Source organism: Silene latifolia, chromosome 1 (genome assembly GCF_048544455.1).
Source record: "Silene latifolia isolate original U9 population chromosome 1, ASM4854445v1, whole genome shotgun sequence".
NCBI classification, from domain to species: domain Eukaryota; kingdom Viridiplantae; phylum Streptophyta; class Magnoliopsida; order Caryophyllales; family Caryophyllaceae; genus Silene; species Silene latifolia.
Genome location: NC_133526.1, coordinates 194,961,001 through 194,977,980, shown reverse-complemented (window position 1 = coordinate 194,977,980; position 16,980 = coordinate 194,961,001). Strand labels below are relative to the sequence as shown.

Below are 16,980 nucleotides of genomic sequence, written 5' to 3'. Positions count from 1 at the left end.
CCATTGATACAAAATAAGGTCCCAACTTTTGATACCTTTGATCATAGTGTAAAATTCACCGCTTATTTAAGTTTACATACTCGTACATTTTTACAAACAAATAATTTAATAAGTGTAAGCTTCCTAATTTCCACAAGCAAATTTAAGTTATTTGTAGGCGACTAGAGAAAAGAAGACAAGGAAAAAGATAGTTGAATGAAAACAACAAAAAAATGATGCAGAAGTAACCAATTAAATCAATCAAAGGTAGAAAGTCTGCAACATTATGAAACAAATAAAAAGTGATAAAAAATGCCCCCATGCAGGATCGAACTACAGACCTCCAGTTTACAAGACTGGCGCTCTACCACTGAGCTATAGGGGCTTGTTGATTTAAATTTTAATCAGAATTACTTTGGCTTATAATCTAGGCTATGTAACATTGTTATGAAACAGAAAAAAGTGAAAAAAAAATGCCCCCATGCAGGATCGAACTACAGACCTCCAGTTTACAAGACTGGCGCTCTACCACTGAGCTATAGGGGCTTCTTGTTTTAAAATTTAATAGAATATATATATCTTGTTTAGAAACTAGGCTATGCAAAGCAAAACACCCTTCGGAATCGCGGTGCAAATTAGAGAGCAACAACGACTACATAACTTCACCGTAGCTCCGTAGCATAAGGGAAACGCAATCAGACGAAACAAAACCGTAGGTGTGCTCAGAAATTATAAAAATGGTGACTCAAATTTCTTTCGATAATCATAGTACAACAAATCAGTTTGTATTAGTTTACAGTCACTGAGCATTAGATATAGGCTGTTACACGATGTACCTCCGCTGTCACGTAAAGGAAAATGTATTTTGCTTAAGATCATAACCATTCATGAGCTGACAAAGTTCTGTCTGAGTTTTCCTCAGAGTCTCACAGGCAAACATATCGAGAAGGCATTGGTGTCAACAATTTGGAAATGTGATGCAAATTAGTGAACAATGGCTACATAACTTGACCGTAGCATCTTTCATTAACCAGCAGCAGAAAAACGCAATCACACGAAACAAAGAGACAGGGTGCATCAAAAATACAATATTTATTACAAATTTGCCAATACAGGTATACAACCGATATGTTGATGAAAATAGCTGAATTATATCAAGTTTTGGCTAATAAAAGCAATACTGGACACTGCTATGGTTTATGAGCCTACATAAAAACAGACCACGATAACCCACGACACTTAGCACGCCACCTTGATGGCAATTTAATATCGTGCTCATTACTGGGTTCGAAGACCCCTGGAACCGCGGCCTGTAGAACACCACTGCAGTTGCAAGTTTGCAACTAAATATCATGCTCATGAGTGTCAAGACTCATGACATGGGTTTAACCATTTAAAGTTGCCGTCAGCTTCACAATGCTACCGACATGGTTTCCTTTACACCAGAAGAAATGATATTCATCATAGTACAACTATATCAAAAGTATTCAAAACAGAGGGCATAAACTACAGAAACCAAACTTTCAGCAATCAGCAGCAATCAGGTCGAGTTTGAGTAAACATCACGAGATAGCGACCAGCTTCCAGTAATTCATTACCAGATTGAAAAGGCCCTTCCGAAAGTATTCAAAGGAGAACTTCAATCCCCAAGTTCATCTAACTGTACTCATACCTTCTACTAGAGACTTGCAATTGAATTCATACTTCTTGCAGTTCTCAATAGTAGGAGCCACCCCCTTTTATCCTTGTTAAATTGCTATTCCACCGAAGATGAAAAAGCACACAGTAAAATTCATTACTTTTCATGAAACCGTCTATCAGAAATCTCATCTTAAGGCATTAATAAGAGGAGTTTATCAGACACTGGCAAAACACAAGACTAAAGACAATGGGAATACAAAGCATCTCTTTACAGAAAACAAAAACAGCAGATAAACAAAATATATCCCAATGAGTAAATGATCCCTTTCACAAAATCTCTACAAGTTGATGCACCATTTTTTTCTCTAGAATGTCAGCTATCCCATTTGTACCTCTTCCTAAAACTAAAAATGAACTCTAGAACCCATCATTTGAAGGCGTGGCGTAATCCAACTAACAAAGAATCTAAAACTCAATCAGAACCTTCCTTTCATCAAAAGAGCTATTCTTAAAGTTTGATTTAACAGATATGGGAAGACTATCTAACTCCATTCTTTGTGTGAAAGCAATGAATTTAGCTTCAGATGAAGCCCAGACATCATCAAATACGGAGAAAAACAAAGAATTCCTAGAGAACTCATTCGCTAGCCAGCTGCCCCTCCCAATATATTACACGGCCTAAAGAGTGTGTCGGTGTTCCAGGATAGGGCCGGCTAGCCTAAAAAATTATGCTACAAACTGTCTTCAGTAAAAATTTCATTGAAACCAAGATTGCTCTTGAAATGCTTGGTGTTTACTTCAACCCCACCTAAAGAGATTCATAACTAAGAAAAAAGTAGGACTTCAATTAAAACAAAGATAGTGCAGAAAGAAGAAAAAATTTGCTCCCACTTTTATTAATCCCTTGCTTACCCATGTTCCGAGACACAACAGCCAGACATGGATATGACACTTAAGACACCTCAGTTTAACCCAAATAAGAATTAAAAAAAAAAAAAAAAAAAACTAGAGTCCAAACTTGGACATGCACCTGTGTCGGATACTTCTAAACGCTTTTGAGTTATCTCAAAGATAATAGCATAAAAAGAGAAATATATTAATTACAAGAAACTAAGAGCAACCTCATTAAGTCTACTTTCATGTATGGTAAGCTTGTATATATTTCATTAATGCATTAAAAGGTACTATGACCAAGGCATGTCACTAATGTGCTAAATATGATTAATATAGCAGTGTCTAGGGGGATTAATTACTTAAACTGCAAATTTATTATTTGTGACGAAGTCCTTACTCTGCTCTATCCTTTCTCCATTTCCCCAATCTGTTTCATCATGCGTAGACGGTTTGATTTAAATTGTGCACCTAAAAATCAATACCCAGTCATCAAAATTCTAACCAGATCTGATATGGCGACATCTCAACTAGTTTTGCCAAGGCACCCTGTAGAGGAATTTCTCGTCTCAAATATGCCTGACAACATGAGAAATAGGCTAACAGAGGGTGATGGAAGGGCAAATATATGGGTGGTTGACGATGAGAAGCGCATAGAGCATTACTTGACAATGGTTGATCGTGATCATCGATACTCAATCATAAGTTGGAGCCATGTTCGTCACAGCAGGGATCTGAAAGAGGGACAGGAGATGAGGTTCGGATGGATGCATCATAAATTGCACTTCATCGTTATAACAAAAGGTCTGTTAAATGCAACCGATTGACACTACTGCTAGATTATAACATTTCACAAATTATCATACTGGTGTTTCAACATAATCGCCTTAGTTTAAAAAGCACCCCTAAACCTAAATCATAGTGAAACACTATCCAAAACATCTCAGTGCGCTTTAAGAAAACCTTGTAGATGAGAGGTGGCAATATTCTGCGATTTTCACAAAAATTAGGCAAAGTCCATGCTTCTATTGACCTTCATTCTCTCTTTTGTATAGCTAGGGATTTATATTTTTATCTAGTTCTTTTATTACACCCTTCTCTTTGCCACATTATCCCTATATTAAACTCCTTTGAATGTTAGTACTCTTCAAAATCCAAAAAGGGATTTTGTTTGCACGAAAATTTATTTTGAAAATAAAAGTTTGTTCGAAAGCAATATGCCTCGTGTACATAAAGGCATGCCCTTTCGCCTCAAGGCCACGAGCCCTCAAGCCTTGGTGTGTGTCACAACCTTTAAAACCAAGGATTGCGCAAATCTTACCCCTTTCACCTCGCGTCCTCGCCAAAGACAAGACCTTTGTGGTGGGGGGTAATGTTGTTGTCGTTGTAATCTAAGTAATCCATAATGACCCATTTAATTACGACATTCAATGGGGTAGTTACTAGCCACTCAATGATACATTATACTACGTGATAAAATGATAAATACCATGTAATATATTCACTTCGTCTCAAGAAATACCTTCTAAAATACGGAATTATACGATTAAAGACATAATTAAACCTCAAAAATAAAAATACTTGTTTCAATGTAATAATGATATGGTTAGATAAAGGGTTTAATCAAAAATTACCTTATATATTCTCTAAAAAAAAAAAAAAATTACCTTATATATGGGAGTATTTGTAAAAATACCACCTTACATTATTTTTTCAGCCGACCACAAATCATTTTGGGATTAAGGCTCTGATGTTGTTGTTGTTGTTGTTGTTGCTTTCGACTACCTTTGTTTTCTTTATTTTTGGTGGATAACCACCTATGCTAAGAGTCTAGACAAATTTGATTAGCTTTCCCCCTTTGACCTATCTCACATGACTCTTCTCTTCTTTTAATCTTGCTTAAATCTTGCTTAGGCCCGATTTTGGGAAGCCATGATGTACTTAAACTTAACTTTAGTAGATGTTCGTAGTTATTATTGAAATATGATAGCATAACATTTACTTGTCAGATATAAAGTTGCAGTTTGGACGCAGTTAGTTGGTCATTGTTGTCGTTAAAGGGTCATGTGAGATAGGTTAATGATACTAAACTGACCAAATCTCACCGGATTTTCAACATAGGTAATTTTTGACCAAAAAAAGAAAACAAAGGTAATCTAAAACAAACAAAAAAATATGCAAGATAGTTGTTTTACAAATACCCCTAAATATAAGATAGTTCTTGAGGGATATTTATGTACCGATAGCAAAAAAAAATAAGAAAAACAATAAATTTTTACCCCTTAAATGTTAAAAAATACGATAAAATTGAAGGTAATTGTGAAACAGCCAAATGTTGAAAAAATGGAAGGTATTCCCAGAAGCAGGAGTAACATTTTAAAGGAAGATCCATTGTTAAAAAGATGAAAATAAGAAAACGGCCTCTTTGTGTTAACACATGGGTAAGGTAGCGTACATGGGAACCCCTCCCCCTTTCAAGACAAAGAGGCACGAAAAACACACACAGTCACTCACTCACTCACTCTCTCTCTCTCTCTCTCTCTCTCTCTCTCTCTCTCTCTCTCTCTCTCTCTCTCTCTCTCTCTCTCTCTCTCTCTCTCTCTCTCTCTCTCTCACACACACACAATTTGCGTGAGCTCTCGAGCCAGCAGTGGAATGTTGTATAGCTTTTACCTTCGTATAACAGACAACCGCAGCCATGTTGAATAATCAGATTTTGCAGATAATGACTACAGTGATGACTCAGACGATGACCATCAAGAGAATGGAAACAAAGACAGACAAGACGACGAACAAGGGGTAGGAGAATGCATAGATGAACCCCCTGCAAAAAGGAGGAGAATAGATATGGGTAGGTAGATTTCCTATTCTACATGGTTAATCTTCCTAAACCATAAATTGCTCATTCTGCCTATCATCTTCTCAGCCTGTTTCGTCTTCTGCAGCAATTGTGCAATGTCTTACTTACATTGCTTACCATTTCAAAAATACTTTGTTTAGAAGTTCTTTTATCATCAATTATTATGTGTTGGTTAATTTGAGATACATAAATACACTACTTTGTTGAATATTAATCATTTGTTATCAGTGACAGACCTCTCCTTGTATGTTTCGTTTAAAACCTTGAAATGCCTATGAACTTAGAAGTTTACACCTTAAATCCAACAAAAAAATCTAGACATGAAACACACCATCCTCTTATTTCAGGCAGAGGCATCGTGATTCATTAAACCTATGTCGTCCCCTAGACTACTGCAGCTGAGCCTGACATAATACAACAATTTTAGATGCGTTATATGTAAAACACTGCTCTTGCCGGTTGAGGCAAAATATTAAATGCCATGATCAATGAAGCTAATAGTCAGGCAACCAGATTCCACAAGTTCTAAAGAATATTGCATATAGATAACGACTAAGACTATATTATCCACAGAATAGAAAAGAGTTTCACTTTGAATTACCTGAATCTCTAGATCTTTAAAGTAAAACACCCAGGTAGTTCTGCAACAAAGTGAAAAACAAAGAGGTTAAAACTCATCAATATGGTTCATGTATAGTTCTAAGGTGTATCGATCGTAGAGCCTCACCTGACTCTGCCGATCATCCTTCAATCTTCCTCCTTTCAGCTTTTCCCCCCTGTTCTAGTAAGTTTCTAAGCTCAACCTGCTAACTCAGAAATTTAAGGATAAAGTAAACACCAAAACACAAATAGGCGGCTGTAGGCCAAGTGTTTCGGCATTGCAGAAAGTTTTTTTTTTTTCATGCAGGCGCATTTTGACTTCGAGAGAAGCAGAGAGACGCGGGAATGTAGAATAGGTGTAGGGTGTAGGGTGTAGGGAGGAATAATTCTACTACAAATAGTGACATTCATAACTGTAAGTCATTTACATTTTCATTCAGAATGGAGGAAAATGTTTCCAAAACCCTTGTATCTAAATCAACAAAGTTCACTGCTAACACTACCTAAGCTTGGACTTGAAAGGCTGACAATTAACACATACACCCAGTGATACATATGATGTCGCAATTACAAAAACTAGAAGATACACCAGCAAAACACTGAAGGTGCGACTTAGCTCTGACTGCCCTTCTTGATACAGAAAGCTTTATATATAAGCGATAGTGTTAGCTACAATGCGGATTTCATCATGTCCTTGACCTAACCCTCCTTTCATTTGTATCACCGCCATCTGACAGTTGGGCCCACACACTTCGAGACTTTCCACCTGCACTACTGCAATCATCCTCACAACCAGCAACTGTCTTCAAGAGTTCTGACTGCAGTGACGGACAATGCACCTTGAGGTATTCAAAGCCATCAGAGCGCATAACAGCTGAATATACAAGCAAAAGACAAAAACTAGAGATTAGAAAAACATCTTAACACTAGTCCAGTGTGATAATAATGAAGAGCACGAACAATAAATACAATGTACATATAGCTAAATCAAGCGGAAAGTAAGTGGCCTTCATCCATTTTTCGCACATCAATATAAAAGAAATGAAAAGGAGAAAAAAGTTACCAGCAAGGTTTTCAGCTGCATATCTTAGACAAACACCCTTCAAATCAGTGGCGTGATAGCGATCGGCTAGTGCTAAAATCTCTCCAACTGTGGATACATCAATCTTCAGACACAACGAAGATTCACACAAATGCCTGAGCCGAGCAATCCCATATTTATCTGCTGCTGCCAGCAACCTTGCTATTAACCAGTCGGAAATAGGGCGCTCGGAAGATGAACCAGATGACATGAGAAGCTCATCTTCCTCAACTTCCATGAGAGCATCTCTATATACAAAGTATAGCATAGCCTATAATAAAGGATAACATTAGGGGGGGAAAATCAGATCAATTATAAACAAACAAATAGCCATATTAGTCTACAGCAAATTGGGAAATTCCTAACAATGTTTTCACCTAGTTCTACAGTACAAGTAAAATAGCAACCATAAAAGATGAGGCGATGAGCAAACACACAACTTAAAGGTAGAGAACAATCATTCCTTCAAAGGCTTTGAGGAAAGGACAATCCACCCTTCAAATAATCCTAATCATTTCAAAAGTCTGATCATGATGTATGACATCTACCAATATAGAGCAAAAGAATCGGTATAAAATCCTCACCTTAAATACTATAGGCTCCATATCAGTAATAGCTATCTCTTCTTCCCCTTCGTTAGAGCTCTCCAAAAATTCTGATTTGAATACACATGATCGAGCAGCCAACACCAGTTTGTGTGCATGGAATTTCTCTCCGGCCACATTGAACACGATATCTGAACCTTCCATGTTTTCTAATAATGACCCAAAATGTGCACCCATATCAGACTCAGGAACCCGGACTGGGTGCATTCTAGGACAATCTACAGATGACACAACAACACCCACAGTACAATTGATTTTCAGACAGTCATCCTTGAGAAAAGACGAAGTTTCAAGCACATTTCTCTTAAAGAAACGCTTATATCCCCTGCATGAACATATAAGGGAAAAAATACTCATCAGAATCAAAATAAACTATTAAGTTTCGCCAAAATTGACAAGACTTAACCGCATACGGAGTAAATCACAGTCCAACAACCAGACACACAGATGGTATTATCTCAGAGAGTGAAGCTAAATTCCATGTTTCCTAGATTTGATAGAAACCGGTAGAAGTGGATTTAGTCCATTTAAAGATAGTTGATCAGTCTGAACATTTCCATACACAGCACTACAGCAGCAGCATTTCAATGAGAGGTTCAATTTCATACCACATTGCTATTTCCACCTTTTATAACCCCTCGATAATCCAACATATTCAGGAACCCATCACAGAAAAAGAATATGCCCTGAGACCTTAACAACAGCCAATTAAACCATCCACTTAACTAATACATCAACAGTGAAAGCTTGAAACTACTAAAAAGCCCAATAGAACATATAACATACTTTTTCTACCTGTTATTATTCCTATCCAACATGTCTAGACAATCAAGCCTGGTAAAATCTAAATCAAAGTACCAAACCAACAAACAACAACTAATTAATCTTTAGTTTCAAAAAAGTTAATTAAAAAGGTTGAATTTTACACCACATACATTCTATTAGACCTCTATTAGAAACTCCCATTTATACTACTGAAAGATCGTGTTCTCCATGGTTTTTCCCTTGTTTACAAGAGGTTTTCCGTAAATCTTGCGCCATTTTTCCTTGCATATTCCCTTTCTTTAGTTTATTCACACCATCACGTAAAGCAAACAGGAACAAAACCAAGTTAAACTGAATAATCACAACACCTACACATAAGCCAAATAACATATAACATACCTTGTTTACCTCTATTTATTCTTATTCCGACATTTCTAGCAAGGAAACAATCAATCCACTAACCAAAAACTAAAACAGACCAATAAACGCTTTATTGGGCTAGTGACCTTAATAATAGCCAATCAAACCAATCACTACTAATCCATCATCCATGAAGGTTGGAAACTACTAACACTCCCAAACCCCAACAAGCATATAACGTACCTCTTCTACGTCTTATTATTTCTATTCCAACATTTCTAGCAAGGAAACAATTAATCCAATCGGTAAAATCTAAAACAGACAAATGAACAACGACAACCTCAAGGGATTCCAGAAACTACAAGTTAGGGCGTCGGATAAATGCATCTTTACCCTATGTTAGCCTACTTCCAAATGATCCAACACAGACACCAACATTCCAACAACCACCTCAAGGCCTTCCCCATATTACACGCTAGGGCGTTAGAAGCAAGCAGCGATAAACTACATTCCCTCCAAGACATTTACAAATTAAAATTTAAAAGATCAAATTCCATAGTCCATACCACATGCTACCCCTATACTTCATCATGGAATAGACGTGCACTCAGTTTAATGCACCGTTTGGCTTCATTCCACCGTAATCCACAGTTCCACACCCCAAAAACGACGACACTTCTCTTCAATAAAAATTGTAGATAACAAACGACAAAAGAATTTCACCTTTACTTCCAAAATAACTACAAATTGGTAGATCGAATCCCATACCACATACTACCCCTATAATTCATCATAAATAGAAGTGCACTCGGTTTAGTGAATCATATTCCTTCAGTCCATGGTAATCCACACCAAAAAAAACGACAACACTTCGACTCAATCATAAATGCAAATAACAAACAACGACAAACGAATCTTATATTTCCTTCCAAAACATTTACAAATTGAAAAAATCGAATTCTATACCACATACGACCCTTATACTTCATCATCAAGTAAAAGTGCATTCAATTTAGTGAACCATTTCGCTGCAATTCATTGTAATCCACATCCAAAAAACGATACCTATCTCAAAAATTTAAATAACAAACATGGATTCCTTCCAAAACAGTTAAAAATTGAAAAGATCGATATACCACATACTACCCCTATACTTCATCATAAAATAGAAGCGCACACAGTTTAGCAAACCATTTCGCTTCATTCAATCATAATCCACAATTCCACAACCAACAAACGATCACAACCCGTTTCAATCAACGACATAAACAACAAACAACCACAAACGAACCTTACATCTTCTACAAAATAATTTAGCATACCATTTTACTTAATTCAATCATAATCCACAATTCCACACCCCACAAACGATCACAACTCAGTTCAATCAACAACTTAAACAACAAACAACGACAAGCGAATTTTACATTTCCTACCAAAACATTCACAAAATAAACCCTCAAAAAGATTCAAATAAATTCGAATTCCATACCATTTCGCTTAATTCAATCATAATCCACAATTCCACACCCAACAAACGATCAAAATTATGTTCAATCAACTTAAACATTCAAAAAAATTCAAAAAAAATCGAATTCCATACCACATGCTACCCCTATACTTAAGAGTATAGGGCCCGCTCTCGAGCGACCGATCAAAATGACTATGAACCTTATGCTTAGGGTTATCACCTTGATCAACAAGCGTGAGCTCAAACAATGCACGAACATCAGTACCTTCACTAGCAAGCGCAATAAAAACCGATACGTAAGCCGAATTATCCTCAGGATTTTTACCGTCAGGGTAAAAGTATATCGCCCATTGATATCCGCCAACGGTAAAATTGTCGGACGCAATGTGTTTACCAACACCCATGCCTTTCGCTAAGGAATAACCTTGAATTGTGAATTTGTGAGATCCGTTTACTGTTTCTGTTACTACGCGTGAGCTTGTTGGTGAGATTATTGCTTCCGCCATTGTTAGAGGTTTTGAAATTGATTTGGGGATTTTGATGAGAGAGATGGGATTTTCGAGCTAGGGTTTGGTAAGAGGATAGAGAGAATGGAGGGGATTAAATTAAATGATTAATTAATTCTAGAAAGGGTGATTTGGCTCAATTTAAAGTCTATAACATTAAGGAGACGTTTGGTTCAGACGTAAAATGTGTGTCATTTAATGTTTTTCAATCTTCTGGAAAGAGTTAGGTGAAGACGATAAATCTTCACAAACACTTGAAATAAGGTGTTTTTTTTGTTTATAAAATGTGTTCTATTCGGCGTTTTTCGAATTTTTCGAAATAATCTGGTAAAAACAATTGATCTTCATAAATAAAAGTAAAATCAAAGTTTTTCCCGAAAAAAAAAAAGGTAAAATCAAACTTTATATTGATATATTTTAAGGGGGAGTGTTTGGTTATAGTTATAGCTATGTTCCATCGGTTTTTTCGTATTTCTCTGAGCGAGTGGATGAAGATGATATGAATCTCGTAAATAAGTGAGATTAGTTATGTGATAATCTATTTTTTATGATTTATTCAGATACTTTTTTCTCACTTACATATGAGAAAATAGACATGAGAATAACTTGAAGTTCATCTGGTGCTTCTAGATTCTATAATGATAAAGCTTAATTTCTCAGATGAAACGTTTTGACACTTGAGAATAGAAATTTGCATATGAGGTACATCGACGGGGCATCTCCATTCACTTCATTCATGGATTAGCTCAATTCAACGTGAGATTAAATTACTAGTTTTAAAACATCAAAATAGTCAGGAACAAAATCTTTAGGTAAATATAAATTGGCATAGATTAACGACGAAATTACTATTTCACTTGTGCTGATTACTTGGTGATGTAAGTTCTCGGTGATTTTTTTATTTCGATGAATCTCTTCATCGACATGTAAGGCCCTTATTGTCGTAATTCGTTATATGACAACCCGTTTGTGATCTTTAAAACCTAATTGTATGTCGTCGAATGATACTCCTTTTTCTTGATCAGACCATTCATCTAAAATTTCGCTTTTTATTGTAATCAATCGCAAAAAATATCTCTTATGTAAAAGATTTATGACCCTACCTAATTTATGTCTATTGAATAAGAATTGTCTCATTAATCTTAGACAGCGTGATAAATAAGCTAGATTTTTATTTATTTTTATGATCTATACATTCTCAATCGAATGACATAAATACTGAAATCACGTCCACAAGTAAAATGGTGGTGCTTATTGTTGCAATAGGGCACTATTCCGTTATAGATTACGGGATTCAAGCCTAATTTTTTGAATACTTTGAAGAGAAAGAAGAGGAAATAACTACGCTGGATAAAGATAATGAGATGGATTGTAAAGGTACTTAAGTACATAGTCAAAAATGGAGTTTTTGAGAGCCGTAAGAGATGTAGGTAAAAGAGCGGTGGCTATTAATGGTGATTGGTGCATTGGAGGTTGAATAAGTAGTGGGTAGATGTAATTAAACTCGATTAAGTATGCACGTTGTTATTATTATAGTTACATATATGAGTTGTTGTTCTGTTATTAACTTATTTTGGTACATTGAAAATAATAAAAAGCACATAATAAGGGAACAAATTATTTATTTATTAATTTTTAATGTAATAAACAAAACGTAGTTCACTTAATATTTTGAAAAGAAAATAAATAAATAAATATATATATATATAATCAAAGTAGAATTAATATTTTTGGTGTTTTTCAATGATGTTGTTCATGTTCATAAAATATTTTTGCATAAATGGTAGTCAAACGTCAATGTTGCAGATCTCAAATTAAACTCCCGTTATTGGTATACATTGTGTTTCTATGCATCAAGTCTCCCCTGTCGCAAGCTTGCGATGGATATGTCTGTGACAAATGAGAATTTGTGGGTTCTATATGCATTAAATTTATGTATTCCCTCGTTTACTAGGTACCTAAAAGGAAAACCATACTTCATAACAACAAACTTTTAAATATGTGATATTCCACTATACTACAGCCAATAATACAAAATGCCTAAAAGTATTAATGAAACAAAAAGAAAAGAGTCTTGCTCAATCTAGCGCACCAATTTACTTAATTAGGCGCATTTTTCTTCTTTATTTTGAGTATACCCCCCTCACTCCTCACCCCCACCAAGAGAAACAATAGAGAATAAAAAAAAAAAAAAAAAAAAGAGAACAACCAATTTAATTGAATCGTTTCATTTGCATAACCCTAATTATACATCTCATCAGAATAATCAATATGAAACATATATGTTCATTTGAAATTAAAACATTAATTCAGTTTTGTAACTGTAAATTATTGAGTAGATTAATATTTTGTAGTATAATGCTTTTAAAGGTTTGCTTGTTTTGGTTAGGGTTTTGAATTTCTAATTAGTTTTATTACCCGTGAAATTCAAAGTATATTTATTGTTACGTATATAACCACAATTTACTAAACTTTTGCCACTTTTTATTAGTATTTTGCAACGATTATTACTGAGTTTGTTAGTGTTTTGCAACGATTATTATTATTGTTTTCTATTTTTTTTTCTTTTTTTATTTACTAAAATTTGAGCTTAATCCTTCTTTGTCTTTTGTTTAATGTTTGTTAGTTAATAGGAATCGTTTCGTTGAGCTGCCTAGTGGTGTTAATTGTTTGACGGATGAAGGATTTAATATTCGGTTCTTATGAGAAAGATGTATATTTTGGGCTTTGTCGCTTTGAGGCAGCTTTGATAAACAACGTTGCTATTTCTGAAACGTTTGATATGATGTTAGCATTCCTGATGTGTTTTCTCATTTTTTTCTCATGGAGCTAAAAGTTCGATATTCTTAGATTCAGGATTATAGTAGGATGAAGCAAAATTGTTCGTTAAACTTATTGCATTTTTTTCTGTCGGGAAGTTGCATACTTGAGGTATCACTTGCGTAACTTTTGATGCAATTTTCAATATTGGGTCATTCAGAAATTGACACTTCTTCTAAGTTTGTATACATTGGATCCCCTTTATCTCGTCTTACATGGGAGCCCTTAATGCAATGGAGTATATTTAGGAGCAAATAAATCACGAAAATCGTTTATGGCTTTCAGAGCAATGCGGCATGGGAGTTGGCGAGCACTGCAAAAACACATACATGGAACTACTGAGGAAGAAGGTGCATCGGTATGTGGTGTTCGAGATCGATGAGAAGAAGAAGGAAGTAGTTGTCGAAAAGACTGGAGGGCCCGCCGAGAGTTATGATGATTTCCTTGAATCGTTGTCTGATAATGGTTGTCGCTATGCTGTGTATGATTATGACTGCTGAGAACTGCCAGAAGAGCAAAATATTCTCTTTAACTGCTTGATCGATATCTTCTGTTTTCTTCTTTTCGTCGAGTTTTACAAAAAGACCACTTATTCTGTCGTTTATTGGACAGTTTCAACTTTGAGTTTTATTTTCAATAAACTGGATGATTCGAGATAGGAAATGCGCATTGATTCAGAAAATTTAGATCCAATACTTGGACATCTGCTTGAAGTCCAAAAAATTTTATAAACGTTTTGGGGTCGTGGTGTGACGAAGGATTAAGCTCTTGTATAAGGATGATTATTTGTTCTATGAATGATGATGATTTGTTCAATGTTATAAAGTGCTAAAAATGTGTGCAATGAATGTGTTAAGTACTCTGTACATTGTGATTTCAGTAAATCCACATTGCCTCTTGATAATTTAAGAGCTCATCTACGAGTTAATGACTTGATAATTTAAGAGCTCATCTACACATATTAAAGGTTATTTTCTTTTCCAATATCGAGTGGCGTGCAACATAAACCATCCTTTTTTTAGACACTTCTTAATAAACACGAGATGAGTCTGGCCTTACCCGCGGTGGAGGAGAGAAGTCTAACTCACAAGCCCAAGAATGCTCTTATCTCCCAAAACCAATTGGCAATGGGAGAAACACCCCTAGGCCTTATAAGATAGACAATCTCTCTCTTTTTCACCGATGTGGGACTCACAAGTGGATTTATACTCCAACACACCCCCTCACTTGTGAGCCCACTTAAAGATCGGTCTGGAGGGACTGAACATCCTCACAGCCGTCACAGTGCTCACTCGACCCGAGGGACTGGACTTCCTCATGCTGAAACCGGAGGGACTGGACATCCTCACGGCGGGTCGGTGTACATAAAGGCTCAGTTTTTAAACACGAGACCCAAGTCTTTTTTTTTGCCTTGGGCTCTGATACCATAATAAACACGAGATGGTCTGGCCTTACCCGCGGTAGAGGAGAGAAGTCTAACTCACAAGCCCAAGAATGCTCTTATCTCCCAAAACCAATTGGCAATGGGAGCTGAGAAACATCCCTAGGCCTTATAAGATAGACAATCTCTGTCTTTTTCACCGATGTGGGACTCACAAGTGGATTTATACTCCAACACTTCTTATGATTTATCCTTATTGTTGGCGGTTGATGATAAACTAAAACCCAAATACTTAATTGACCAGAATTGTCATTTTAATCTGAACTGTTTGATTAATATCCATCGTTATGTCCGAGGAACATGCCGAATTATAGAAGTATGTAACATGTTCTTGTGTGATTCTGTTGTATTCTGTATTATCAAGTTGTATGATCTTTCGCTTCAAGTTTCATTATGTTGTATTATCAATACTTCAACTTTAGGCAATGGGAAAATGCCACGTGGAATAAAAATTAAATGATCTAGAAAGCCTTTTAACTATATTGTATAGATATTAGAAATTAGTTGACCGATTTATTGGTTGTGGAGGAGTGGCGCAGGCGGCTTGGGTGGAGGACGACAGAGAAAACGACGGCGTGTGTGGGTGGCCGCGCCTATGGTTATGGTTTATGGATGGCGACATATGTTGGTTTGTGAAGACTATATTCGATGTGGAGGAGGGGAGGGCGAGGAGAACATCAGGTGGCTGGTCTGGAGAGGGATCGAGGCGGCTGAGTCTCCGAGTGGTGGTGCGGCTGGGTGGCTGGTAGTGGTGTGGTGGTTGTTGACGGCGATGGTAGCGGCGGTGATGGTTGAGAAATTAAAGGAGAGAGTTAAAAGGTGAAAAGTTAGAGGCAGAGAGATTTTTTAATTATCTTTTAAGACGAAGGATACTTTTGGAATATCAGGAGTAAAATGCGCGGGATTGAGTAAATTAGTACGCGTGATTTAGCAATTGTACCAAATGTGCACGGGACTTGCTAAATCACGCACGACATTTTACTCAATCCCACACATTTTTTCCCATTATTCCAAATGTACCCCTTCCATTTTTTCACACTCACTAGAAAAGAAATGAAAAAACCCAAAAAAAAAAAACTCGCAATCCCTTTGTCCTCTCCCAATCACCCGATCCTTTTTCTAGGTGGTTCATGAAGGGAAAACCTTGCCTTTTCCATAAATATGATATGGATATGGAAACAGCTTATCAAATTGTATCAAACATCGACAATGCAGCAAAGCTAGTGCTTTTCCTTTGTCGAAATCGTGTTTTTCAGTTCTGGAAAATTATTTGGAAAAATCAAAATCATGGAGGAACCATCTAACTCGACGACACGCGCTTGACACTATCACTCGACGCCGCCCCCTCCGACCACCCTAATCCAGCTTGACGATCCCACAACCACCCCTTCAACAACCCAACTCAATCGAAACCCTAATTGTAAAAGAAAACTTTTTTTTTAATAAAAAAACTTTAACTAAATCGACTAAAATATAGATGGGTCTTAATAAATTATTGATAAAACGCGAAATTATGTCTAATATGTGCGAATTACGATCTATAATAGTTGAACGATTGATTAATGGATTGGTTAGGTTTAGAGAGTAAAGGGAGAGAAGTATTTTATTTTATTTTTAAACGAAGGGCAATTATAAAATATTAGGGTAATATGCGCGGGATTAAGCAAACTAGTGTGTATGATTTAACAATTGCGATTATTAAAATGAATATATCGGTGTTAAAACAAAAAAACAGGTACACGCTAACTAGATTGCTGACTTCATGACTACTATTGGACATTCATGTCCATCTCTTTCGAGGTGGTTTGATAGCCGGTGGCTTCAACTTAACTCCCTCATTCGAAAGGATGAAATAGGTTGGTCCTACCCTGATCAACCTAGTTTTTTTATCTAAAAAAAAAAAAAAAAAAAAAAAGTCGAGGATACTCTGGTATAGTGACACCCAAACCTTCTAATACGA

General features: G+C 36.1%; 1 protein-coding gene, 1 long non-coding RNA gene and 2 other non-coding genes across 4 annotated transcripts; all 4 read right to left on the bottom strand.

Annotated features, from left to right (window-relative positions):
- Positions 1–292: 292 nt before the first annotated feature.
- Positions 293–364, bottom strand: TRNAT-UGU (transfer RNA threonine (anticodon UGU)). Its single transcript has one exon. It is a non-coding gene; the product is annotated as a tRNA-Thr (tRNA).
- Positions 365–453: 89 nt separating this feature from the next.
- Positions 454–525, bottom strand: TRNAT-UGU (transfer RNA threonine (anticodon UGU)). The gene has a single exon. It is a non-coding gene; the product is annotated as a tRNA-Thr (tRNA).
- A 513-nt stretch (positions 526–1,038) lies between these two features.
- On the bottom strand, positions 1,039–6,188 carry LOC141615136 (uncharacterized). Its single transcript, XR_012529657.1, has 3 exons — positions 6,099–6,188; positions 5,973–6,012; positions 1,039–3,245 (listed from the first exon to the last, which is right to left on the bottom strand). It is a non-coding gene; the product is annotated as an uncharacterized LOC141615136 (long non-coding RNA).
- Positions 6,189–6,330: 142 nt separating this feature from the next.
- Positions 6,331–10,872, bottom strand: LOC141615121 (BTB/POZ and MATH domain-containing protein 4). The gene is made up of 4 exons (XM_074433654.1): positions 10,386–10,872; positions 7,637–7,982; positions 7,035–7,323; positions 6,331–6,845 (listed from the first exon to the last, which is right to left on the bottom strand). The coding sequence occupies exons 1-4, from the start codon at positions 10,757–10,759 to the stop codon at positions 6,658–6,660; spliced, it is 1,197 nt and encodes a 398-aa protein (XP_074289755.1). The 5' UTR covers positions 10,760–10,872; the 3' UTR covers positions 6,331–6,657.
- Between the last annotated feature and the right edge of the window lie 6,108 nt (positions 10,873–16,980).

Bases quoted from the DNA above. Each gene is read 5' to 3' on its own strand.
- LOC141615121 (XM_074433654.1), bottom strand. From the start codon at position 10,759: ATGGCGGAAGCAATAATCTCACCAACAAGCTCACGCGTAGTAACAGAA. The intron at 7,324-7,636 runs GTGAGGATTTTA...CCTTTATTATAG, and splicing joins TGGAGCCTATAGTATTTAAG to GCTATGCTATACTTTGTATA. The intron at 6,846-7,034 runs GTAACTTTTTTC...TTGTATATTCAG, and splicing joins TGCAGCTGAAAACCTTGCTG to CTGTTATGCGCTCTGATGGC.